At 40.5% G+C, this 27500-nt stretch overlaps 1 protein-coding gene across 1 annotated transcript; it reads left to right on the top strand.

Annotated features, from left to right (window-relative positions):
* On the top strand, positions 1–26849 carry tinagl1 (tubulointerstitial nephritis antigen-like 1). Its single transcript, XM_023960150.2, has 12 exons — positions 1–327; positions 2380–2687; positions 4583–4649; positions 10538–10630; positions 10732–10846; positions 15522–15648; positions 15802–15952; positions 16031–16217; positions 17785–17830; positions 19887–20010; positions 22863–22908; positions 23702–26849. The coding sequence occupies exons 2-12, from the start codon at positions 2387–2389 to the stop codon at positions 23867–23869; spliced, it is 1425 nt and encodes a 474-aa protein (XP_023815918.1). The 5' UTR covers positions 1–327; positions 2380–2386; the 3' UTR covers positions 23870–26849.
* Positions 26850–27500: the final 651 nt, after the last annotated feature.

Raw genomic sequence — 27500 nt, 5'->3', positions numbered from 1 at the left:
AGACGTAAAAGTGTGGGAGAAGCAGCAGGCTGAGTATGGAATGACTTGGAGGTTCCAAATTGATAAGAGGAGGAAACGCTTGAAGAGATAGCCTCCTTGTGGGATCCACAGAGAGGCAGCCGAGCGAGGGGGACAGGGCTTGGGTTGTGGGGGAGTGGTTAGCCTGCTGTCTGTATATAGAGACGGCAGACACTGGCATAGCAGATCCTGCATAAAGGAACAGAGAGAAGGGACTTTATAGACCAACTCCACACCTGCGACTCCCATCCTCAGCAACAGAAAACAGCTTTTGGTTGGATTACTACATCAGGATTTCTCCTGTTTGAGGTAAAAACAGCACGTTTGCTGACTTTTCAACAGCTCTTTCATAGCAGGTGCAGCGAGAACATGAATGTGGCTCAGAGTGTGAACATCTGTCAGAAATACTAGAGACAACTTCTATCATCTCTGGCGAGAACACCGCAGGCCAACCCCTGTACACTTCTGAAGTCTTTGTCTCCAACATGACTTTGAATACATAAAAGCCAAGTTTAAACTGTTACGAAATATTTACCTTTGGGGTGTGAGGTCGCATTTTTTTTTAAAAGTTTCCTGAGTCTCTCCTGTTGTGGTGTGAGCCTCGGCCAGACAATTTAGGTATTAATGCTGCTCAAGAACTGAATTGGTCTTAAAAGAAGAAAACAGTAAAGGATTGTTTGACATGGAGGGAATCAAGGTTATACAAAATACATTATCAAGTGGGAGGTGCTGTGTTAAAGTTCAGCAGTGAGGAGCCGGCAGACAGGGGACATGTGAGCAGGAGTTAAAGGTGGTCTCAGCTTGGAATTCTTTTTTCTTTTTCTTTCAATCTAATGTGAAGCTGTCTCTGAAATTGTTGCTGATTTCATTTTCTGTTGCCCCGAAGCGTTAGGATAACATTGAGGAAGCAATCTGCTATTATTACCTTGTTTACTCACCAAAAGTAGATACTTTAGGGAATTGCTCCTTTGTGGGATCAATATATTCTATTCTATTCTATTCTATTCTATTCTATTCTATTCTATTCTATTCTATTCTATTCTATTCTATTCTATTCTATTCTATTCTATTCTATTCTAAAATCCAATGAAGATATGTAAAATACCTGTAAACGTGAGGACCTCTATGCATGTTGCTCCAGAAAGTGATCAACTTGTCGGCTCCAGCTGTCCCCAACCCTGCTGTGGCAAAATACAATTATTTAAATAATTATCTAAGCAAGTTCAAACCTTCCTTTTATCTGTCAGTCATCTTTGACAAAATGAGTTAAGTGAGAATTTTTTTGTTATATATGGAGTCACATTGAACTACTGTGCCTCTACATCAAAATTGAGCACATATGTTTCAGCAAATTGAACAAATGTGGTTCAGTTTAGTTCCTTGCTCTGCTGTAAAGATATTGGATCAGCCCTGACAGATTGACCTGAAGGCATCAGGAGTTAACTTAGCAGCCTGCTGAGGTTTTTTTTATTGTGGCTTAGTCTGCCACAACAAAACACTTGTGTAAAGGACGGGACCTGCCCATCCCACATCGCCACGGCCTTTTATGTGTGTTCATTTCAGCTGAAGGTGTAGTCACGCAAAGATCAGACGTCTTTCGGGAGCCTCACACGATGTCCTTTTGTGAGCAGAGTTCTGATTGGATAAATAATGATCCTATTTATGTAAGCAGCTGGTCGGCCTCTACCCTCAGTTGGGAACTCAATCATTCAGAAACCTTAACCCTCTCGAGGGCACAACTACCCACATGCACACAAACGTGTGTACGCATCTCCTTTGTCTTTTGGCTGCACCCATTGAAGGTTGCCACAGTCAATCACTCACCTCCATCTAACTGTATCTTTTGCACCTTTCTTATGTAACACCAACCTCCTTCACCACATCCATGAACCTCCTTGCTGGTCTTCCTCTTTCCTGGTAGCTCCAGACTTAGCATCCTTCTAACAACACGATCTCTACCTGGCTTCCCTGCATTTAACTCTCATTTATCTAAGTATGTGTCTGTATACACATATAAATAGCAAAAAATATCAAATTACAATGGAAAACTCTTAATGTATTATAAATAATGTCTATAATGAGACGGGACCTAAAAGTTTTTAGTTTTTATCTCAGTGACAGTCTGGCACTGAGGGGTCATTTCCCATATACTTCTATTTCTACTATTTAGCTGCTGTTTGTCTTGGCTGCTTGAAAGGAACATTGATAGAAATAGTGGACATTTTTCAAGAATGACATGTTCGGACCATTAGCTCCCAGCTCTGCTTGAGCCTCCTTTTTAGTGTGTGTGCACATGCACATGTATTGTAGTACAGGAAGTGCCTTGTTATTTTTTTTAATCGAGCCAACTTCCACTCACAGATTTACCATGAAGCTCCTCTTGACCATCACTGCGCTGCTCCTGCTGGTAGGAGAAAGCACTTCAGAGCGAATCCTATCCAGAAGAACCAAGAGGGAGCTTGCCGGGCCTCTACATGTTGGGGGCATCAGGGACCCGTTTGGTTCGTACTGCCAAAGGAGAGGAGGCTGCTGTCCTGGTAGAGATGATCAGTGCACTGTGCCCTACCTGGACACCATCTGTTACTGTGACTTGTTCTGCAACCGCACGGTCTCTGACTGCTGTCCGGACTTTTGGGGCCACTGTCTGGGCATTCAACCCCCTTTTATTGGTATGTTGATTTTATATGATCCTGTTTGTATTGAGAACAAACAACACCATGTGTGTTTTTTTTTATTTTGGATTTTTTTTCTGTCTTTCAGGTAAAATAAGTATCCACGATAGTATTTATTGATAGATGGTACATTAACTGAGCATGCAAATGAAAAAGATTACCCAGAAACACTGGCTGGCTGTTGGAGAGAAGGCATTCTCCAGTTTTTGTGGTCTCCAAGTAAAGTATTTGCTATGGAATAAGTGAAGCTAGACTTTCCTTTGAAGCAATGACTTTTTGTCAAAAAGTAAATTATTCTCTGCATGTTATACATTGATATGAGATTAACCTGTGTGCTGCAAATTTGTACATTGGAGTAAATGTAATTTTTTTAAACAAACAATTAATTTCTTGTCCCATTTAAGATTTTAAAATGTTTTATTCACTTTTTTAGTAGAGCTTTAAGAGTTAAAAAATCCCCATGAAAGCTAAAATGTCTCCTTCCTTCAGCCTTGAAAGGGTTATTCACCTTATTTAAGATGGAGGCAAAACCTTAGCAGTTCAGTCAGGCGAGAAACTTTAAGGGTTTGAAGTAGTAAAAATATTTAACCAGTTTATTTTTTACTATATCACATTTAATTTGCCTCTACCAAGTTCCCCAATTGATCAAATGACTGTTGATATAGACCAATGAAAGAAATTTGGTGATGAGAAATGAGATCTGGTGTTGGAGCAACACGTGTGATTCCTTTTTGAGTAGTCAAAGGAACTTTTACCCTGTCAGATCCCCTTAAAAATCTCCATATGGTTTCAATATATAAAACATTCACAAATTAGTGGTAATTTTAAAATATGTTAGCTGGAGTGCAACAAAAATAAAATAGTTGTTGCAAAGCTTCTCGGTGCTGATGAGCTGTAGAACCTGTAAGCAGGAAACAGCAAGTTTCTTATTAATCAGGGAAGGATGGGGGTGGAATGACGGACCTGCACAGGTTACTACAGAGGAATTTGTGCTATGTGGGGAATGGGACAGACGGTGCAGAGGAGAGGGGACCATGCAGGTTTAAGGGCAAAGCTGTGAAGTGTGACACACATGCCCAGTCTGGACCAAAGTCACGTCACATGAGGGGATGAAGGACTATCTTGGTCGAGAAACATATTATTAAAAAACATTCTCGACAGATGTGTAACATGTTGGATGTTAACATTCATGGATGACAGATTTAAAACAAGCAGCTCGATAATAAATCACACATTTTGCTCTTGGCCTCTCGCCAATTGAGAGTAAATTATCAATCAGTTAATTCCTGAAATTCCACATGGAAGTGACCCTGACACCGCAGTCCACTGTAAATCACATGATCGATAAACCTCCTCGTTAACCTGTCACCTAGTTAAGTCGTCACCAAGGCAGGGTTCAAAATTCAGTTTAGCAGGAATTCAAACGCTGTCACATAATTCACATCATGGTTTTGGTTGAATATTAGATTGATAGTTCATTTACAGCTCAAAAAAAAAACATTTCTGAAGTTTAATCATTTATGTAACAATGTAGTGTTTCCATCTTTTCTATTCCTGCTATTAAGTGTAAGCTGGTTTTAAGAATGACGAGAGCCCAGGAAGCTTGGGAAGGGAGGAAAGAAACTAACACCACATTCCTACACCGGATTACTGGGGCTCAGAGCCCCTAAGACATCGCATAATCTGTGTACACATATGTGTACACACAATTGTATCCGGCCAGCTAACGCACATGCATTAGTGAGGGGTTTGATAGTACTATTATGTTTAAATACAGTCTATGCAAAAGTCTGTAACTTGTGTCTCGTATGCTTGGATTAGAGGATCACTTGTGTTTAGGCCTATCAAAAGCTGGTCTGTTAAACCCCCCACCTCTTTTCTCTTCTTCTTAGGTGTCTGCCAAAGAAATGGGAACAAATTCTACACAGGACAAACATACAAGGAGAATTGCAATTTATGGTATGTATGTGTGCATTTTTCTTAAGTTCTGCCTTAACCACAAAAATCATGAATTTCCACTTAATTAATTCCAAGTGTAAAGCTTTACATTGTTCCATGTGGGCTTTGGATTTACAAACGTTTCACACAAAATTAGTGGTTTTGTCTTTCATTTGATTTTTTCTCGATAGGTCAGACTTTCTGTTCTATTTAGACCTAGCTCAATAGCCAATTCACAATTTTATGACATTTTTAATTGGCTTTTGTTAAGTCCTGCATGTACACATCTGTAGGTAGAGTAAACTTTAACTATTTTAACCCAAATGAAAGCTGTGCACATTGACATAAGCAGTTACTTTTTGGAGAAAATGGTGAACACACTATATAGTGCAATAGTGAGTACTAGTGAAGGAATTGTCACAAGGAGCCGGTTTAGCTCGTGCTGGTTTCCGGCGCCTTCTGTCCGTGCAACCAGGGTTCGACTCCGGGCTGCTCCCTGTTCCCTTCTCCACCTCCGTGCCGGTTCCATACTGGTTGGAGAAGGTTGCGTCAGGAAGGGCATCCGGCGTACAACATTGCCAAGTTTACCATGCGACTTGTTCGCTGTGGCGACCCCTGATGGGAGAAGCCGAAAGAGGAAGAAGAAGTGAAGGAATTGTCACTGGTATTTCCTTTATAAAGGCCCAACTGTCAGGTTTCTCATTTGCGCTTTAAAAAAATCTCCTCCCATGCTCATAAATCTCTTATAACTTTTATCTTTTGCTTGTTTTGTTTTTCTATCAGTTGTGGGAATCTTTGCCTTAATCTCCTTACAGTTGATTTACTTTACCCATTGTATCTCAAGGACAGATTTAGCAAATAAAAAAAGCTCTTCACTCAAGGACCTGGCTGGAAATGCAGTCAAGATGATCGAAATGAAATATTTTGTATAAAGTCTAAATGACCCCAACATGGCTAAAATTAGTCAGTAGTACAGGAAGAGGGGTTAAATTCCTCACTTGTTTAAAGTCATGTTCTCAGGGCCATCTAACGGAGAAACATCACAACTATAATGTATTTGTTTAGATACAACCAAAATGTACAGTAACTCAATACATGTTTGAAACTGTTTATTTTGATAATTTTTGGGTAGGAAGCCATGCAAACTTTAATATGTGAATTATTTGCTTAAAGAATTGCTTAATTTACACTTTTTATGCCATTTTAAACAGTACAATAAAATAAAAACCCTGGAGCTAGCAAAATTAGTAAAGGACAAACGTCTTTGGAAAGTTTCTTTGCCAAGGGGAAAACGCCCAGCCAGGAGACAGAAGAGGAGCCTTCGACTTCCCAAAAAAAAAAAAAGCTACATTTAATAGACAGTACTTCTTTTTTGTACCATGAGTGTGGGAAAGGGAGAGGATGATGACACCTGTGCGATGTACAATGTCATGCGTGTCAAAACAAAAGCTCAGGGTTCGTCTTGTCACGTCTCTGTTCCTATCTTACCAAAGCGTTGCAACAATAATCATCCTCCCCTTTTTTAAAGACCGGTAAGTAAAAACGTTGTGTGATGTCATACCGATCCAATGACTTGACAAGTTTGGGGACCACTGTTTTAGACCACAAATGGTTACTTAGAAAAATAATTTGGAAAAATCATGCCTGCAAGTGTATAAAGCTGTTCATTTAGTCAGCAATGCGTGTTTAGGTCGAACGAGACATTAGCTGTCCTATGGGAAATTCCATTATACGTTAGCATCAAGCTGGCAGACGTTGACTTTACTGCTGTTACTGTTAAAATGATTCTGTAGATTTATCCGAGTATATTAGTAATGCATGCATAATCCATGAACCTTCTGATTGCATTTTGTAAACTGTCTAGCAGTTTTACAGTTGTACACCGTGATTGTTTCAAAGCTTGATCTCTACACAAAATCTCACAAGAGTAGCTTAAGGTCACCGGAAAAGGACAGGCATGAAAGATCGATCCCTATTTTTGTTAATCGATTATTGATTGATTATGCTTGGATCAATTCAGATTGATAAATCAATTTTATCAACCCAGTGTTTTTCTGAAGAACTGCAGCATTTCTGTGAAGTTGGTGTAGAGTTTCTTTCCTTTGAACTTTTTTTTTTCTTTTTGCACGTTTTTTTTTTACAACTAAGGGGTTTAGTATAGTTGGGATCTCAGATATAAATTGATATTTTGAAAGGGTTTAAGTACTTTATACTCAAATAAGTGAATTTTCCATCATTTAAAAATGTCAATAATTCGTTAAAAAAATGTAGCCCGTGGTGCTCCATGTTATGAGAAAAACAGCACTTACATGATAAGTCTCCTCCTTTCACCATCAAACAAAAGACTCTTATTCACACACACCCTCGCACGTGGTTGCTGAAGCAATACACATGGGCACGTAAATTCTTGCACCATGAGTTTGGCACAGAGAAACACAAACATCTCCCTTTTCCTATTACACTCTATGTTCCTTAATTTGCTCTTCAGCCATTTTTCTAGCACTGCTGGGGGGAGAACACAGCTCCAACAAGCACCCCTCTACCCCCATCTCACTCCAAAACACTTTTTTGGCAGCCACTGCCTGTTCTAATCAGTTCCTAGGTTATTTTTGACAGAAAAGGGAAGTCTTGGTCATGTCAGCTAAACACAATACTTCCACAGATCTTTCTGGCTGACGTGAAGCGTCCGTGTGCAATTCCTGAAATGTGGCACTTCCTGCTTGCAATGAGGTGCCAAGTCTGTAAATGTTATCGACAACAGGCCCGGCCTGTCTGTTCCTACATCAAAGTAGATACCAGCTAATGCCAGCTTGGACCGTCAAACTTGTCCTAGATGCTGCAAAGACAAACAAAGTTATGCTTGAGTGGTTTAGGATGCCGAGGCAGCACATCGTATGTTATCCAGCTCTGTTCCTAATCAATCAATCAATCAATCAATCAATCAATCAATCAACCAATCAACCAATCAACCAATCAATCAATCAATCAATCAATCAATCAATCAATCAATCAATCAATCAACCAACCAACCAACCAACCAACCAACCAATCAATCAATCAATCAATCAATCAGTCAATCAGTCAATCAATCAATCAATCAATCAATCAATCAATCAATCAATCAATCAATCAATCAATCAATCAATCAATCTTTATAAAGCACTTTTCTTATAAAAGGATAACACAAAGTGCTTTACAGGAAAACAAACTAAATAATATAAAAAGAAGCATGAAAATTAAAATAAACAAGCACAAAAATTGAAAGAAAAAAAAATAGGGCTCCCCTCCACATACCTACACACAACTTCCCACTCCTTTCACACCTCCCACCCCCTAAACGATGGGGAAAGACCATAAGAAATAGGTGGAGCACGAAAGCAAGATGTTGGAGACGCTAATACAGTTTTTCTCAGTCGCTTTAGTACAATTCTCAGATCAGAATGAAATTCCCAAAACTATTTGTTCAATCTTCACATCATGATGTCACTTGTGCACATCATATAAGCAGTTTCTCACTTCTTTGAACAAGTTGCAATTGCTTTGGTACATCCATGCAAATGATTATGTACAATTCTCTGCTCTTTGCTACATTATCAATTGTTTATGTCATGTTGATCAAAATGTATTATATAGTTCACTGTGCAATAGCCTTACTCCTCAAAACACCTAGTCATTAGTTCATCGTATAAGTCATTAACTGCAAAATGGTTGACCAAGTTGTCATAATGTGACAAACATATTTCACTGCATTGCAAGAGAGGATATTTGCTGTGATGTGGATGAGAATTTGTGGCCTAACATACAGGAACGACAAGAGGTGTAGGAAGACCACACCAATTCCTACTGCACTGCCTGTACTGTTGGACAGAATATTGTCCTATCTTTTTTTCCCTTTGTGTTACTGTTTGCAGTGGGTTTTTTTCTATGTTGGTATGGCATGGTCTGTCAACAAATTACAATATGAACAATAAAACTGTAAATGTGAATCTTGTCCGGTCTCTTGTAATCAAACAAAAAAGCTGTAACTTACATTTTACAATAATTGTCATCAAAACTTTAGCCATAGTTTACATCAGAACCTCCCTCTAAAGTACACAGTTATATTGACAACATGACTAAGTCATTTGACTGTCTTGTTCGTAGACAATGACACAAGGACTTGACATTCTGATGGCACTGACATGTTCAATGACATAAAGACTTAGTTTTGAGAGATGAACTAAAGATTTTGAGCAAGTTACAGGCTTTTGCAAGAAATCCATAGTGTTTTGCTGTTTGTACAAATTGTTTTGAGAAATGCGCACACGTATTTGCAAACTTCAATTCTGATCTGAGAATTGTACTTAAGCGACTGAGAAAAACTTTTATTTGGACCCCCTCCTCTGTAAATATAGCTGCATAGCCAGCCAGATGCTGCATCACAGCCGGGGACCGGCCGTACCTCAGCAAGGCGGCGATGCACTTCCCCATCTAGAGCTGCAGCGGCTGAACAGCAGCCGACACAGAGGGAGAGGATCCAGCTGAGGAAGCACCGGAAATAAAAATAAAAATGAGAATGAAAAAAGGAAAGATACTGAGAAAAGCAATAAACAATAAAACATTGGAATAAGGTGAATTAAAATAATGCATTAAAAATCTAGTGTAAATTCATTAAACAAAATAAAATGGATAAATAAATAGATAGATAGATAGATAGATAGATAGATAGATAGATAGATAGATAGATAGATAGATAGATAGATAGATAGATAGATAGATAGATAGATAGATAGATAGATAAATAAATAAAAGTCTTTTCTTAAAAACAAGTTTGCTCTCTGCAGCCCCTTAGGTCCTCTGGCAGACTATTCAATAAACGAGGGCCATAGTGCAAAAAAGATGCCTCTCCATAAGTTTTGGTTTTCACTGCTGGAATGGTTAAAAGGGTCCGCCAGGGTTCATCTTTGATTAAAAGATTTGATAAATAAGAATGCACAAGACCGTTAAGACACTTAAAAACTGCTAAAAGTATCTTAAAATCAATCCTGAAACATATGGGGAGCCAGTGCAAGTAGACCAGGGAGATGTTTACTTGGAGATGTCTAGGAGGCCTGACCCAGTTTGTTAAATCTGGTCTCCTACTTGTCATTGCAACACATCTTTTATTTTCAGTTACACTCCATCTCCATAAATTTGTCAAAAAAAGTATGTCCCAGTGTGTCCCAAACCTACAAGTAAATATGTGGGGGTTTTTGACCTCACAGTCCCCCATGTCATTCCTGTGTTGCATCTAGAGGAAGGAAGAGGCAATAAATCATTACAGGTTACCTCTAATTCTAATAATAAGCAAAGTCTACAGAGGACCGAGCAAACCCAAAGTGATACTAAACATGGTAGGAGGAGTATTTTTGTGTCAAGAAGGTGTTTTTAAAGCATAGATATGTATCTGAAAATAAAATCATCAAGATTTGGGTTGTTATAGTTTTTATGGGTGATGCTCCAATGTAAATAAAATATAACCAAATACCATATTTATTTAGGAAATCATGCAAAAGTGTATAAAGTGTTGTCATGGTTGCTTTTCCTCGCTACTGGTACACATGTGCAGCCTCCTTTTATTCTAGAATGAGTCATCAGAATGTAAATTATTCCTAAGCACGACCAAAATAAACATCCCTTTAGTCATATAAAACATCTTGCTATCTTTTGACCAAACATGGATCAGTGATCTGCTGCTAAATGCTCTTTTTCTCAGTTTTGTTTTTTTCCACTCCTATAAAGTGCTGGAATTCCTTTAGAAAATTTATTTCTGTTTTGAGAATTGTGACAAATCTGGTGCAGTCTTTTTCCCCCCGCTATGCTTCCGCCTATGATTTAGCTACAACTGTACAGCAGGTCAACAGCCTCCTCTATCTGTTCTCCTCTTGTAGCACATGTGGTTCCTCGGGACACTGGGAGTGTGAGAAGAATGCTTGTCTGATCGAGGCCGACATCATCCATGCAGTCAATAGAGGAAACTATGGGTAAGAGACAAACATAGCACACAAGCATTCATGCAGACAGTGCCAGTTGGATCTTTGCGTTCATGCTCCAGAGCATTCATGTGTGTTTCATACCTTTTTAGGTGGAAGGCAGCAAACTACAGTCAGTTTTTTGGCATGTCTTTGGATGAAGGCATCCGTTACCGCCTGGGAACACAGAGACCCTCAAGGACTGTCATGAACATGAACGAGATTCAGGTATGATCTGATAGACAAACAGATAGACTTATTGATTGATCAAATGATTGATTAAGTGGAAGAATGGGTGCATGGATTGATTGATTGATTGTTTGGTTGATTGATCAGTGTGTTGATAGCTTTGTAGGAGGGTCAATAGATTGATCAGTCTGTACATAGATGAAAGGATGGATGAACATGAGGGTGAATTGATTGATTGGCAGGTTGGTAAGTGGGTTGATAGATTAATTGATACATAGTTAAATGAATGGATGAATGGCTGGGTGGCTGCACTGTGGAACAGTGGTTAGCACTCTTGCCTCACAGCAAGAATGCCCCCCGTTCAAGTCCTGGCCGGGGAACCTGAAACAGAACATCAACGGGGGACCTTTCCGTGTGGAGTTTGCATGTTCTCCCCATGCATGCGTGGGTTCTCTTTTGGACGGCTTCCTCCCACCATCCAAAAACATGCTTCATAGGTCAATTGGCAACTCTAAATTGTCCATAGGTGTGAGTGTGAAAGTAAATGGGTGCGTGATTGTGGCCCTGCGAAAGACTGGCAACCTGTCCAGGATGTCCCCTGTCTTTGCCCACAAGTGGCCAGGATAGGCTCTGGCAGCGCTGTGACCCTGAAAGGGATAAAACGGAAGATGAATGAATGACTGGGTGGATTGTTTGGTAAGTAGGTAGATATAATAATTGAACAGTAAATAGGTTGATGGCGGAATGGATGGTTGGATTGATTGTTTGCTTGTTTTGTTGATGGGTGGGGTGGTACAGGGGTTGATAAAGTAATTAATTAATGGAAAGATGAATGAATGAATGAGTGGTTGGACTGCTTGGTTGATTGGTACGTAATTTGTGGGTTGATAGATCAATTAATCCATGGATAGATGGATGAATGAATGGGTGGATTGGCTGGTTGATTGGTAGATTCGAAGTTGGGTCTATAGATAAATTTATGCACAGATAGATGGATGAATAGGTGGGTGTATTGATCCATTGGCTGTTTGGTTGTAGATGGGTAGGTTGGTAGATTGGTACATGGGTCAATAGATTAACTGATGCGTAGTTAGATGGATGGATTGATCCATAGATGGATTCTCAATAAAAAATGAAAAATGAAAGGATGGATGGATAGATGGATGGGTGGATGCATGAATCCAATTTCACAGTTTATAAGCATTTCTGTGGCTTAACAAACTTGAGAGCTGTCCATCCATCCATCTTCCTCCCCTTATCCGAGACCGGGTCGCGGGGGCAGCAGTCTAAGCGCTTCCCTCGCCCCGGCCACTTCCTCCAGCTCCTTCGGGGGGGTGGTGGTGGTGGGCGGCAGAGGCGTTCCCAGGCCAGCCGGGAGACGTAGTCTCTCCTGTGTGTCCTGCATCTTCTCCGGGGCCTCCAGCTATCGAATAACATTGCTGAAATATTCATCTTTACAAATACAGAGCTCTATCTAAGGTAGACAAACTCTGAATGTGAATTAACATCTGCCTGGTCAGATTTTCTTAGTTTTGGTTCTTTATCTTCTGCAAATGACAGGAAATAAACACCGACATAAGTGTTTTTGTGTAAGAGGGCAAAACAACCGACTCTTTTCATGCATCAAGCTGGTGAATGAGACATCAACTATTGTATGGTCTGGTAGTTCTACTCTTTGTATTTTTTGAAAGCTCTAACAGTTGTTTTGTGACTCGAGTAAATGGTTCAATAACTAGTTTTGAGATTTCTTAACTGCAGCATAAACTTAATTCAGTAAATTATGGTCCCATTAAAAAAAAAAAAAAAAAGACAATTGAGCAGCGTATTTCTCTAGGCGTGGCTGCCTAGTTGTGGTCTTGGATAGTCAGTCATTTTTACGCATTGCTCATCACCATTAAGCTAAATAACAGAGATAACAGAGGCCGAAGAAGCAAAACTATTTTTACCGTCATTATTATGCACATCGTAGGTTAAATTTGAGGCGGGAAAAGTTGGAATGGAGAGGATTAAGTGATGGAAGCAGGAAGTTTTAGTGACAGGTGTGAGTGTGGGAAAAAAGTGAAGCTTTTAGAACTGAGCTGTGACTTTCCGCTCCTTCATGCTTCCCATGAAACAGAGATGAGGGAAATGCTGTTTTGAAAAGCGGCAAAACATTTTCCACTTAATTATGGAGGATCGGGAGAGTCTGTACAGAAGCTCGGCCTGCTCTGATTTGCTCAGCCTCTGTTTACATTCTACCCAGACAGATTACATAAGATGGAACCAAAACATCAGATGAGCGAGATGAGGGCCGGGATGGTGGCTGGCTGGAGAATAAAGAGCTTGTGCTGCAGCCTACACCTCCCCCACTGTACCCGGCATCAATCCCTCCCCACCCAGAAACTCCTTTTTCCGCAATCAGCATGTTCGTACCTGTGTTGCTAATATGGCTGCAGCCCATTAGGAAATGCACCCTTCCGCCCTCCAGCAGTCTCCGTCTTGTTTGATTCTATGAGAGTTTATCACCGACTCTCATGCACTCAAACACACACGAGGCTGTTGCGCCTGTAGCGCCACAACTCTGTCCTCACAACAGGTGTTGCTGGACTTTGACCCTCCACAAGCACAAATCGCAGACTGCCGGCACATTCCTCGGATTTGATCAGGTTTTTGTCCACGTTTGTAATGCTCTTCCTTAACCAATGCGAAGCGTCTCCAATCAAAGCCAAGGCGTGTGTGAGTCTCAGGAGCACATTAATAGATGAAGCTCATATGTCTGCAAGCAAAGGCCTGTAAACTGGCTAAAAACATGCATTAGAGTTTACACTGATGGAACAAAGAGGATTTGGATCAAAGGTTCCCATCTGACCTTTGAATAAACACTCCAAATTGTTAAGGAAGAATTATTTTCTACTGACGTCTGACTGGGAAATGTAATCTACTGGTTTTCAGAGACGGACATAGTCTGAATTTCATGTTGGAAAGTACACGTGGATGAGGGTAATCTTTATCCCAAGCAGGTGTCAAGAATTTATTCCTAAAGTGTCTAATGTTTTGCAGAGTGGTACAGTCTTTTATTTAATTTGAAATGTCACATGTGTGCTTGTTTATATCTGTGAAAAATCCATGGCTAAGGAACGGGAAATGGGATAACTTATGACATATTGTAATTTGTTCACTGGTAAAACTATGAATCTAACCAAGTATTACTTCTAATTAAGTCTGCTTCTGATCAAGTCTGCGGACACACTTGGCATGTGACAAAGTTCAAGAACACACTAAATGCTTTTAGCATATGGTGTCACTGGACAAGCAGGGAGGGGCTTCTTCTTCTTTTTTCTACTAGCGGATGTCCGCCATCTGTAGTTGGAAGCGGATTGGTGGGAAATGTCAAAGCGGAGCAAATCTTGCAAATCGTTTTTTCTTTCACAGCTTTATTCCGATAAAGAGTTGGTTTCATAGAATTCCATCCGCCCAAACTGGAAATTATTAATTCCAACTACTGTGTGTTAAAGAAGGTGTCCTTTATTCGTCACAACCAAATCCGAGTCCCTGATTGGTCAAAATTTGACCGAGTTTAGCTTTGAATGCACGTTAAATGGCCACATCTTTAGTACATAGAACCCAAAAACGGTCATAAAAACTTGCATGACTATACCACTGTTCCAATGTACATGGTAAGATTTAGGGAGACGTTTTTGTAAGGGATCTCAACAGACCAAATAAGGAGGGTAACTGCAGACTATCAAAAAGTTGTGATTTGTACACTAATATTTCTTGACCAATGAAGCCTTTGAGTAGCTCATGTTTATGATAACGCTGATTTTTTTCTCACACTTTAATACATACAGTACTGCCCAAAAGTTTGGACACACCTTCCCATTGATTTGGGGCCTTCTTTAATTTGCTCTGTTAAAAATTGCAAACAACTAAAATGATTTATCTCCATTTAGCTAATTTACAACTAAAAATCTAAGTGTAAACACCTTTTATTTTATTATTTTTTGGTTCATCTACTAAAGATGTTTCTTAAAAAAAGAAACAATCTTTCAAATGACTGTATTGCACAAAAGGAAAAAAATGCACGGTGGCGCAGTGGCTAGCGCTCTTGCCTCACAGCAAGAAGGCCTCCGGTTCAAGTCCCAGCTGGGGGACATGAAAAAAAAAACCAACATCAACGGGGGACCTTTCTGTGTGGAGTTTGCATGTTCTCCCCGTGTATGCGTGGGTTCTCTCCGGGAGCTCCGGCTTCCTCCCACCGTCCAAAAACATGCTTCATAGGTTAATTGGCAACTCTAAATTGTCCCTAGGTGTGAGAGTGAAGTGAGAGTGTGTGTTTGTGGACATTCTACCCTGCGACAGACTGGCGACCTGTCCAGGTTGTCCCCTGCCTTCGCCCACAAGTGGCCGGGATAGGTTCCGGCAGCCCCGTGACCTCGAAAGGGAAAAACAGTCAAGAAAATGAATGAAAAAATGCTATAATTTTCTGACCACATGTCATGTGATCCCATGTCACATACATGCAAATAAAAGAGCAGACCACTTATAAAGATAATTTAAGGGAGTTTGAACACAACTTTAAAAAGCTTGCTGAAAAATGATTTAAATGCAACCGAGTCCGAAACGGATCGCACAAGTTCGGATTCAATGATGTAAGACTTGATTTAGACAAAAGTTGACTCTACAGTCCAGAGAGATGAAAATAAAAAAGTTTTAATTTGGTTGTCTTTTGTAGATGAAGATGGATCCTCAGAATGATCATCTGCCGCGCTACTTCAACTCATCAGAGAAGTGGCCCAACAAGATTCATGAACCTCTGGATCAGGGCAACTGTGCTGCTTCGTGGGCCTTCTCAACTGCAGGTGAGGCTTCACATGCTGATGCAGCTAAATGCCCCAAATATCAGATAACTTTACTGCAATAAAGAAGAGCAGCATGAGGAAAAAACAAAGAAGCAAAAAAAAGACTGCACTGTTGATCTCATTTTCCCTGCAAACGTTTTGTTTTATTGACAGCCGTAGCATCAGACCGAATCTCTATCCAGTCAATGGGGCACATGACCCCTCAGCTGTCCCCCCAAAATCTCATCTCCTGCGATACACGGAACCAAGGAGGCTGTGCTGGAGGACGTATAGACGGAGCCTGGTGGTATCTCCGCCGGCGCGGGTTAGCAACACTCTGAGTAAACACCACGGTGTAGAGATACAAACCTGAGGGTTTCGTGTGTTTTCCTCAATCCAACAGGGTTGTAACAGAGAACTGTTACCCGTATCAGCCTCCACAGCAGGCGCCCGCAGAGGTGGGTCGCTGCATGATGCAGAGCCGCGCAGTTGGCCGGGGAAAGCGGCAGGCAACTCAGCGCTGCCCCAACACATACAACTACCACAATGACATCTACCAGTCCACACCGCCGTACAAGCTGTCCTCCAATGTAAGCACCCCCCCTCAAAAAAAAAAGAAAACCACCAGAAAACCCCCCGCATGCATGCACAGACACGAAGCACGGAGGACTTCACAAACATTTCCTGACAGGAATTCTTGTTTCCACAGTTCTGCACGGCAGTCGAGCATTAAAACAGTACTAAACCGTGCACCCTTAAGTCTTCCAGTAACAATGACGCTTTTGCAACACACATACACTCATCTGTTGTTTTTTCTGCACAGGTTTACTAACTTTCTTTTAAAAAAGGATGAAGAACCAGCATTAGTTTACAGCAGGGCAAGAGAAGCCTTTCATCCTCTTCAGCTGCCTGTTTCGTTGATGTTAAGTTGACTTTTGAATGGATTTTTTTAAATAAAACTCAAAATACTAAAAGTGAAAACCAAATGAGGGATGACAATAAATAATTAACCTTTATTTCTAATATGATGTGATACTAAAAGAAAAAAGTGCATATTAGACAATAAGACTCTTTTCTTTTTCAATGTCTGTCCTTTGTCAGAGCTCAAATCTCGACCTGAAATCAGATTTGTGCATTTGGTCCAACATTGCCATAAGTCCATCTCATTGATTTTTGGTAAACTAAATAGAATCCATCAATGAAGACTACGTCTAAAACTACGTAAAAATATTTGACAAGAACCCCCGTGGTGTTCACAGTGGTCAAGCAGGGACGGGCTTCTTCCTCTTTTTCCTTTTCTACTGTTTGCTGGCACATGTCCAGTTGGAAGAGGCTTGGTACGAAATTTCAAAGCGGTGCAAATTTGCTAGCGCCCTTGCAATGGGAGGTATGAATTACCATCATGTCAGGAGAGTGGCCTTAGTTTATCTTCATAAAAGACAAATGCAAATGTCATCAGCACCATGTTCACCAGATAAACCAAATCCATGGCCACGCGATTTGTATGTAGAGGCCGAAAACTGTTGTAAAAGCTTGCGTAGCTATGAGAGCTTTGAACGCAGACGCCAGAGAGGCGCATTTACGCACGCTTACACACATTTACACAGACGTGTTATTGAAAGAGGCTGCTTGAACGCACATTGCTGAGTGCGGTGTCAAATGTAGCTTGAAGAAGAGGGTTTCTTCACTTGTCAGTGATGAACACGTTTGGTGATGATCACGTTTATCATCAGCTTTATAAGCTTGACTTGAAAATGGTGACTCCAAAGTGGTGCCCCTCTCATCTGCCTCACGATGACACCCCTAATCTTTTTGTTAAATACAACATTGGGGTTCAAAAGTCACCCATAATGCCTCCAGACGTCAGCTTGAAACTAAAGCCTACTTGTAATTTCCTTGTCCAGCGTCCGTTCGGACTAAGTGACAGCTGAAGCATTGCAATATCATTGGATCATTGGATTTATGACTTCTCCATTGGCCTGTAGGGTCAACAAAGCAGGCATTAGGAGCAGCAGGCCTTGCTCAACTCAATTGTGTTATCTGGCGTTTAACATCTGGGAGATGATATTCAATCCTCTGTTTTCAGTCATGTGTAATGATCTGTACACTGGTCTCCCTTTCTTTTGCCTGAGTTATTACCTCTGCTTTCTGTTTCAGGAAAAGGAAATTATGAAAGAGATCATGGAGAATGGCCCTGTTCAAGGTAAAGGGATGTCTAAATGTGTGTTTGTGTGTGTCTTCACCTTAAATTTGCTTCACAATAAAACTTTAATGGCATCAGATCCTCCTTAAAAGACTTTTATTAAGAAGAATAAAACTCTCAACAGTCCTTTGAAGACCCGCAAATCTGAAGATTTACTCACGATGTCATGTTTTTACCAAATGGTTGTGTCTTGCCTCTCATCCCCCGTCTCCTTATCACAAAATATAAAAGTTTATGTCATAGCGGTCGAAAGTTTTTTGACTGACCACCCCAACCGTCTAGCATCCAACTAGAGTCAGTTTCTTTTTAAAAAGGTCTATCTTATGTATATGTTAGCAAATCTTTTTTAAAACAAGGAGAAAAACACTTTGCTTTTGAGGCAGGTTTGAAAACAAAAGCAACCAGAACTTGGTCAGTTCACTGGGGAACCCCTGAGGCAGCCATGGGGCCACCATGGTCGAGTGGTTGACCTCTGATTGGAAGATTGCATGTTATGTTCCCACCTTGCCTTTGTCAAAGTGTCCTTGGGCAAGACACAAAACCCCACATTGCTTCTGGTGGTTACAGGTTGGCACCAGTGTTAAATAGGGGAGCTGCCATCAGTGTGTGAATGGGGCTGTGACTGTAAAGTGCTTTGGGACCTCTAAAATGTTAGAAAAGCGCTGTATATGTATTTGCCAGAGTAATTTCTTACACAATCAAGTTACATCTGCATTAACTTCTTGGCATGCAAGTTTGAAAAGTTTGTGGAGCTATGCAGTTCACCAAGTAACCACTAGGTGGTTTGTTTCAAAACAAATACTGTCCCTATTAACTGCAATTTAAAACTTCTCAACAGAAATTCTCATACTTTGGTTTCAACCACTTCTTTTTTATCTTTACTTTAGCTTCATGACCAGTTAAGAATAGTTTAGATCAGAATTGCATGTTCATCTGACTGCCATGTAAACACCCAACAGTGAGCTCTGTGAAGGGTCTTAGTAGGCTTGTTTTAACAACTGATGTGTTTGCCCAATTTCATGAAAGGAAGGAGTTCAATGACCTCCTTTCCAGTCAAAATAGGGATGACCAAGAAGCCTAAAAACTGGCTTAATGGGGTTCTTACCCAATTGAAATTGATGGACTAGACAAAATACAGTCTTTACAGTGTATGGTTAGCTAACTCTTTTAAATGGAAAACAACAGTCTTAGTCATGATAAATACAGTCCCAAAGTTCTCCCTCACAACTCACCAACCTGTTTTCAAAAAGCCTTGTGGTTTGATTTAATGTCCAGTCTACAACTCTGGCAATTATTTTGAATGGATCTCATTTTCTTTGTCTAACTTTGTAATAAAAGTTGGACAAAAGAGGGGACGTGGACTTCTGATTTGATTTTGATTTATTTAGTTTTGAAAATCAAACCAAAAGCCTGTGTCCCCTCTTTTGTCCAACTCTTATCATGGGCTTTTGATGCACTGAATTCTCAGCTCTAGAAAAAGATATCGTCTTCAGGTCTTTTGGACTACTTCCTTATTTTAAGAGAGGCAGTAGTTTATACGGCAGATTGCCTGGAACAAAACAAACACAATTCAAATCAGTGGTCAACATTACTGGTAAGACTGGTGACTTTTCTGTGATGTACCCCTGCCTTCACCCAATAGTTGGTGGGATAGGCTCCAGCAACCCCATGGCCACTAAAGGGATTAAACAGATTTGAAAGATTGATGGACTTTGTTGATAAACTAAAGACAGAACAAGAATAATTTCAAGACCTTTGGTTAGGTATAGGAAAAAAACATTACTGACTGGTCTTAAGATTGGGTTTGGCTGTACGTGTTAATAAAAACTAAGAGGGAAATTCAAATCACAATGGTGATGATCAATTTTTTTTTTTTTCATTCATTCATCTTTACCGTTTATTCCCTTTCGGGGTCACGGGGTTGCCGGAGCCTATCCCGGCCACTTGGGCGTAGGCAAGGGATGCCCTGGACTGGTCGCCAGTCTGTCGCAGGGTCATCAATTTTTGACATCACATATTTGTAAAAGTAAATCTATTCGCTTGTTTGTCCTTGCAGCCATTATGGAGGTCCACGAGGACTTCTTTGTCTACAAGAATGGGATTTACAAACACACCGACGTCAGCTCGACCAAACCGCCACAATACCGCAAACATGGCACGCACTCAGTCAGGATTACTGGGTAAGTTCCCAATTAACAGCAACAGCTCATGTCAAGGGGTCTTGTTCTGACCTCCTGGGATCAAAAACTCCTCAACAAAACAAAATGTGTCCATTGTCACTGTGCTGACCTGCTCGATAATGTTTTAGGATTAGAAAATATGCACAAGAAAAGCAAAGCAGCAGCTTTTTTGAGCAGCCATGGCACGATTTAAGTCCACACGTGTTCTGAGTGAGCTTTCCCAGACTGTTGCTTTGGGAAACACACCTTTGCTCCACTCCTTTATCTGTCTCAGACAGTGGCCCCCTCCTCCTTTCAGTAACCGCAAATATGTAGGCGTGTAGACGGCTCACACACCTGGAAGTGCCCACCCCCATCCTTTCTCCCATTTCCTTCCCAGCCTTTACTGCTTTTTAAAAAAAAATCTTCTCTTGCCATGTTGTGTCTCCTCTGCCTTCTGCCCTTTATCAGACCATCTGCCTCTCTGGCGGTTCTCCTTCCCCTCTTTTACTCCTCTTCAAATCCAATTATCCTATTGTTACAGTTTGCAGCAACATCAGTCGCATAGGTCATTTTTTGATGTTGATCCAAGTGTTGTCTGGAGGACACCAAGCGACCATAAAAAGCTCTGACGTGTAACGTTTCTTTATCAGAAGTACTTGAGGTGGTTCCTCTTTCTGGTCCATGCCGCTGGTAAAGACACAGGAATGTCTCGACAGTGATTTGTTGCTCCTCACAAGTCTCCCTTTTCAAATGAAAGTTGAGGGCTGGGCTGAGACGGGGATGAGTGGCCATTTGGCCATCATTCAGTCACCTCTTCTTGACCCGGACAACTGTTTCAGGGGTGGAAGAACTAAATTTAACAAAAAAAAAGACCTCAGCTTCTGCAGCAGCTTCTTTGCTCTGGGTGGTCTTTTCCACCAAATTCTTCTTTGCATTCTACCTTCAAACTGGTAATGCAGGATTCTGTTCTTCAGGACCAACTAGACTTTAACCCCTTCATACCTGAATTTATTTCCAATTACATGAAAAATACTCTTCTGTGTTAAAATAATTTGAGCCCTGAATTTAATGATACGATTGAAATTAAGGACATATGGAAATTAAGCTGATGTTTTGTCTTTTTTGAAGATCTTCTAAATCCACATTTTAGAGTCCAGTTGCTTCAAGAACATAGTATGGCAACAACATCACCTTGACGACTGAGTTTTCATAGACATGCCAACATTTGCGAATTTGCTATCCTAAATAATTTGTTTCAAAATTGCTCTATTTTTCAAAAACGAAGATGTAAACCTAAAGTTTCTCTGTGCCCCGCCTAACCATGTTTGGAAGTTGCCCTAACATGGCTTTAGAGTAGGGAGGCCAAAATACTGAGAAAAAATACCCAAACTGTTAAACTGAATCATTGTGCTGCAATCTAGTATGTTTACGTTAAAAGTGTCAAACACGTGTTGTGCTATATTTAAGAAGGATTCATTAGTTAATGTTTTATTACATTTGATCACGCTTAGTATGAGCCAACTGAAAGGGTTTTTATTCATTTGTACATGCTTATTAACCAAGCATTTTAACAAGTTTTTCATTTTTTGTTGTTGTTTTTGTGATACACAAATCCTATAACGATTCAAAACTAAACTGTAACCTCCCCCCCCAAAAAAACCAACTAGGTTTGAACCGAATGATAGGGAAAGTAAATCGTTGCATCCCTATTTGGCGGACAAGAGAAGAGCTTCAACCTGCTCATCCTGGACATCGGTGTGTTTACATAGACCAAATCCCAAAACTCTGCTCTCCTTTAAGCCCACTGCCTGGGAAAGTTTGTGGAAAGAGCATTGAGGTCCACTGTAGTGGAAAGCGCTTTGTCTGGGGTGCTGATCCCCTCTACACCGGACAGAAAGCGGGATCAATTTTCCGGAGAAGAGGTCAGGAATGGGATGAGGGGTGTGAGGGGTGTTTGGGTGAGGCAGGCCGGGGAGGGGGGCACGGTGACACGCTTGAACATTGTCCTGAGGTGCCTTATATGCTATCAGCAGTGGTCAGAGTCAGGTCGATGCCGTCAGGTAGAATCGTGTGGAGGTGGACGAGTACCGTCACTCAGAACACAAATCCTGTTTTTTTTTTTTCTAGTCTATTTTCAGGCTCCTCTTTGTTTGTAGCCGTTTTCCAAGTGTCTGCTTTTTGTCTGTGTGACATTTGACATCATACGGTGAGACGCTGAACCCACTCCACTCCCTGGTGGAGGGCTGGTTGTGTTGGCAGGCAGCTCAGCTGGCAGACAGATCACCCAGCGTATTTTCCCAACATTCTTTTCCATGACAAAAAGACAACAAGCCAGTGGGCACAGAGAGCCTCCTGGGAAATAAAAGTCACGAAATGGAGAAACAGGATGGGAATTGGCTTCAGGAGAACATTTTAGTGCTGGTGTGTGTCTGTTGGACTTGGGTTTGAGTGTGTGTGTGTGGGATGGGGGGACAGGACCAGTGAAAGATGGAGATTTTTGAGTCGTCGCCAAGTTTCCCAAAACCAGGCATGAAAACCAACAATAATGTTCAAATTTAGCGTTTGTGTGTTTACGAAAGTCTCATCCGCCGTCGTGTTCACTTCCTGGTAACCTATCCTCTCCTTCCTGTTTCTTGTTTGGAGGGGAGAACTGGCAGAGGGAGAGGGAATTCCTTTGCTATTGGAATGATGTAGGAGTGCCAAAACATGTTTCCAGCCATAAATAAATCATTCCAGAGTGCTGTAAACAAAAAATAAGAAATCCGGTTTCAACTTTTCAAATCTCTTCATGGAAGCAGGCCCTCTTTTATGTAAATATAGATGCTGTTTCTTTTTTTTTCTTAACATAGTCTTCTCTGTTTTGTTTACAGGTGGGGTGAAGACAAAGATTATGATGGGACACCAAGAAAGTATTGGGTATGTTTTTTTTAACGTTTTTCCCAAACGCTTGTCTAGTGGAGTTGTTGCTATATTAAAAATAAAAATGTTTAAGAAATTCAGAATGAAACTGTTAAATTATAAATATTAATTATAAATATTAATTATTAATATTAAGGTAAATATTTTGGGGATTTTAAATACAGATAAAAAAAGAGATGCCATTATAGTTATTTAATGTAAAATTAATGATTTAAAAAAAACTTTTATTAGTTAATTGTACCTCTTCATCTTCCATTTAGCATTTTTGAAATTAAGAAACCATTTCGTTTTTTTGTTTTAACATTATTTAACAATATTCATTTCTTTTTAAAGTCTCTCTGCAATCATCTTTTGGTCTTTCAAAGATTATGCTGTTTTAACCAAAATCTAGGGTATAGTTTCTGTAGAGCGGCAGAAGTTTATTAGAAACTGACCTCTGAGTTGTGGGCATTGGTGTGAGAAACCCCATCCCCTCTTCCTCTCGCCTTCCTGAGAGCTCGGAGCAGGGAACTTGTGGCCCGCCCAGCGTTTTTTCTACGTCACAAAAATGATCTTTTTCAAGCTGCTTTGTTTTATCTGCTTCTGATTCACAACAATTTTGAATAAATTAAAACTCAGAAATGCAATTTTAAGCTTAAATTTTCTTTATATGTGTCTGCCATCATCATCATCAAAAAAAGCAACCTCCCAAAACAACCTTTTTAAAACACCAAATACATGATTTTCCAACAGAGTGGGTTTTTATAAGAAACATTTATTTTCTTTCTACTTGATTCATTTTCATTTTCAGATCGCTGCCAACTCCTGGGGGAAGAACTGGGGAGAAAATGGTTTCTTCCGCATTGCTCGTGGGGCAAATGAGTGCGAGATTGAGGCATTCGTGATTGGCGTGTGGGGCAGGATCTCATTGGAGGACATGCACAACCACCACCACCACCACCGCCGCAGACACATCTGAAGAAGTTGTTGAGAGCCCGCCGCGATCTTTGCTTTAGCCTGAACTTTTGTTGGATGTTTTTACCTCCGAAGATGAGAGGCAAGAGTCCCACTGCATCCCTTGGAACGCAAAATCCACCCGATTCTTCTCCTTTTCATGCCTTTCTTCTCTTTGGGGACGTTTGCAGCTCCTGTTTTCCTTCCTCATTTGTCCCGCAGCAAAAACATGAAGCTAAAGTGGTTTTGCCCTCTGATCAGGCAGCTCAGGTAAAGACTACTCCAAAGACCAAACATCCCAGAATCCTCAGACAAATATCCATTGGAACAAACTTAGAAATGAGATCACTGAAGCCTAATCTGATCCTTTTATTATTTAGTTTCTAAATCTATAATCCAGAAACCCTAAACCAGAGTCACAAGAAAATCTATGAAAAAGATTATCAGACATCAGTCCCTTTCAGAGAAGACACACCCTCCACCCGGCGTAACCTGATAATCCATCATAGATGAGCGTACTGACGTTCACCCGTCAGCCTCACAAAGGCAGAGCCTCACGTGTCCCTCGGCCTTCAGAGGACACTTGAACAGAGTTTTCTTTCTCACACATTCCTGTAAAAAAAAAACGTAGAGCAGACACTGGAAACACAAGAGGGTTTTGCTGCGGGACACAACATTACACCGAGAATCCAAGTCACCAAACTCCTCCCCCGTTTGGTCTGTTATCCAAAGATCAAGCATCAGACTCAGAAAGCCTCTCCGCATTCCAGTGTTTTTTTTTTTAAATCTCAGATGCGTTCAGGGGCTTTGAATATAAAAGAAGCTCATCGCTGCAGAAACCGTCTTAATGTCTTCAGCTGTTACAGTTTTCAGCTTGGGGCAACATTTTTGTGCAATTATGCTCAAAAATACACTTTACAACTTGTTGGCTATTTAAAAAAAACCTTCAAAACACAAATATCCCCCCGTTTACCTTTTTTTTGTAACCTAAAATCAGAAGCTGTGTAGTGCTGCTAAACTCTGTCTGTGCCACAATGTTGGTCTTTGTGCATTTAATGGAGCCACTTGTTTTTTTTTGTAGCTAACACTTCTTACTGTATATAAGGTTGTGCGTTGTTTGGAGCCATCGTTTCAGACGTTTGGTGGATTTGTCTGCTACAGTGTTGCAGCGCTTTCAGATGTCTTGTTTTTTTCGCTGTGTTATCGCAGGTTTCCTGTGATTACATCTTCACCTGCTTTCACTGGGACTTCAAAAGAATTCTTTTCTCTGACATCTTGTGATCTTTAAGTTCTCCCCCTTAAGGCATGACTAAGCAGAAACCGTAGAAGAGATAGGAAGGATTGGAGGCAAATCTGAGAAGATGAGCAGAGTGCTGCAGAAAAAGGGGGATTACTAGTAGTGGCTGCTTTATTCGTCTCGTGCAATGCACTGATTCTTCACCACTATAACGTGGTCAAAAGATTTGCAGTCATTGGCTGTGCTCATTGAGCGAGTCCTCATGGCGAGACAATCAATTTGTATGCTACGTTCCCACTGGGCTTGGAAAACCGCATTCAAGCAACCACTTTCAGGGAAAAGTCTATGTAAAGGTGCATTTCAGGTTTCCTTATGACTCATGAAGTCCATTTTTGGACTCTACATACTTAATGCATATGTTGAACGTGCATTGACATTTAAACCAATTGACCTTCGACCAATCAGGGATTTGGTATTGACAAATGGGTGGCGTCCTTTTCAAAACTTGGAAGTACGAACTGTTTGAAAATTGATCACAAAGAAGAAATGAATACTTGCAGTTTGTGTCCGGCCGGAATTCTATGACACCAAGTCTTTCGTATGTCGGAATAGAGCAGTGACAGAAAAAGCCTGGAGCAAGCCTCACGAGATTTGAACCACTTTGACATTTTGCACCACGCCTCTTCCCTCTGTTGGTACAGTACAGACCACCTTCCACCTTCCCATTCATTCAAATGAATGGGAAGGTGTGTCCAAACTTTTGCTCTGTACTGTACATGCGCTAGTATAACATAGCGACACTGTATGCCACAAACACGTTCAGGAATCCCCGTTTAGCATGTTCTTGAACTTGCATCACATGTGTGTATGTACCATCACACCGGACTTGGAAAAAGGGCATTCTAGCGACCACTTCAGACAAAAAGTCGATGTAAACGCGTAAATCCGCGTTTGAAACTGTAGCATACACTGGTCGCTATGCACATTTTTAAGTCTGCTTTTGGTCTCTACGTATAAAACACACGCACACTGAAGGCGCGTCAAAAGTATCAAGCTCTGGTTTTGCGCAGTGATAGTCCCATGTGATCATCGTGTGCTACAAGTGCATCAAATGCCCGGTGTGAACGTAGCATCGGAGTAAAAGAAGACAAAAAAATCAGCAAAAATGTCTAATTCTACTTACTCTGACAGTGAAAACGTTGCACTGCAATCTTAGCAGGTTGGTGAACATAGAATGCTGGGAAATCCCTCAAAGGGGAGAAGAGGAAATTGACCAAAGCCGGACCTTTTAGCTTTCACCTGAAAAGTCTTTGATCTTAACGCTTTCATGAGATGAGCGCAACCAGGGGTCACCTCAGTTCAGTTTGACGTTTGCACCTTGAAAATATATCAAACCTGTCAAAAATAAAACTGTAATCTCTTTAATCCAAGAAAAGCATGAAGTTTGAGCTTCGTTTATTCTTCTCAAAATACTGTATACGGTATTTAGTGTCACTAATAAGAATGATTTCAAACTTTATTTTGAAAAATAAAAGTTTCTCAGCTACACAACCTTGCCTCCAGCAGACACTCTGTCGTCATGTGTTTAGTGGGGAAATGAACCGCTGCATTTACTTGTGTAAAGTTTTTATTTATGACGAGCTGTGTAAATTGTAAAACTTTGTGTTTTTCCTGGTTGTTTTTCTTGTACGTTTTTATCTCTGTCATGTTCACAAAATGCAATACCACATTAGTGTTGACTTCTAGTAAAAATCTCTTCAAAACCAAATTTTGTGTCATGGTGGTGCCAAATATTAGCTCGACGTATTTACACATAATCTGGGAGGGGGGATGCCTGCCAATGCCAGGAGGGAGCGGGGGCAGGATGAACTCCGTTTTTATTAGGTTTTGCCTTGTCAGCGTTCCCCTCCATCCCAGAGAGACTAATTCCTCTGGACATTAGTCTGTAAAGGAGCCAGAGACTACAGTGCACGGCAGACTGTAAATGCTCTTTCATGCTAAAAGAAAAATCACTAATGTAAATGAAATTAGATCTTTTAATCAGATGTTTCATCTTACGTATTCTAAAACAGAGGGTTTAAATAATTTATTGGTAATAAGAAAGAATGGCAAAAAGTGCTTTTCATTCAATTGGACCAATATAATACAAAAGAAAGAACTCATTTTTCAACTAAATGAATCATAAAGTGTTTTTAAACTCTTAAATGGATTTTCTAAACATTGTTTATGTCAGTGATGTTTTAAAAAGGAAAAAATGTGACTGTGGGCAAATTTCCAAGCTAAGAGAATGAAACTAAATCTCCCATTAAATTAAGTTTAAATGCAAACACATGTTGAGCTGAGCTTAAATCTACTTTGATTCCGATGAAAAATACCTTTTTAATTAACAATTTTATTCTTAGTAAATCACTTAGTCTTG

The sequence above is a fragment of the Oryzias latipes genome, chromosome 11 (assembly GCF_053564925.1).
Source record: "Oryzias latipes strain Hd-rR chromosome 11, Olatipes_Hd-rR_3.1".
NCBI classification, from domain to species: Eukaryota; Metazoa; Chordata; class Actinopteri; order Beloniformes; family Adrianichthyidae; genus Oryzias; species Oryzias latipes.
The sequence above is the reverse complement of the archived record's forward strand: the minus strand, read 5'-3'. Positions and strand labels throughout refer to the sequence as shown.

Coding starts and splice junctions, on each gene's coding strand:
- tinagl1 (XM_023960150.2), top strand. CDS start 2,387: ATGAAGCTCCTCTTGACCATCACTGCGCTGCTCCTGCTGGTAGGAGAA. Junction 4,650..10,537: donor AAGGAGAATTGCAATTTATG/GTATGTATGTGT, acceptor CTCCTCTTGTAG/CACATGTGGTTCCTCGGGAC. Junction 16,218..17,784: donor CGTACAAGCTGTCCTCCAAT/GTAAGCACCCCC, acceptor TTTCTGTTTCAG/GAAAAGGAAATTATGAAAGA.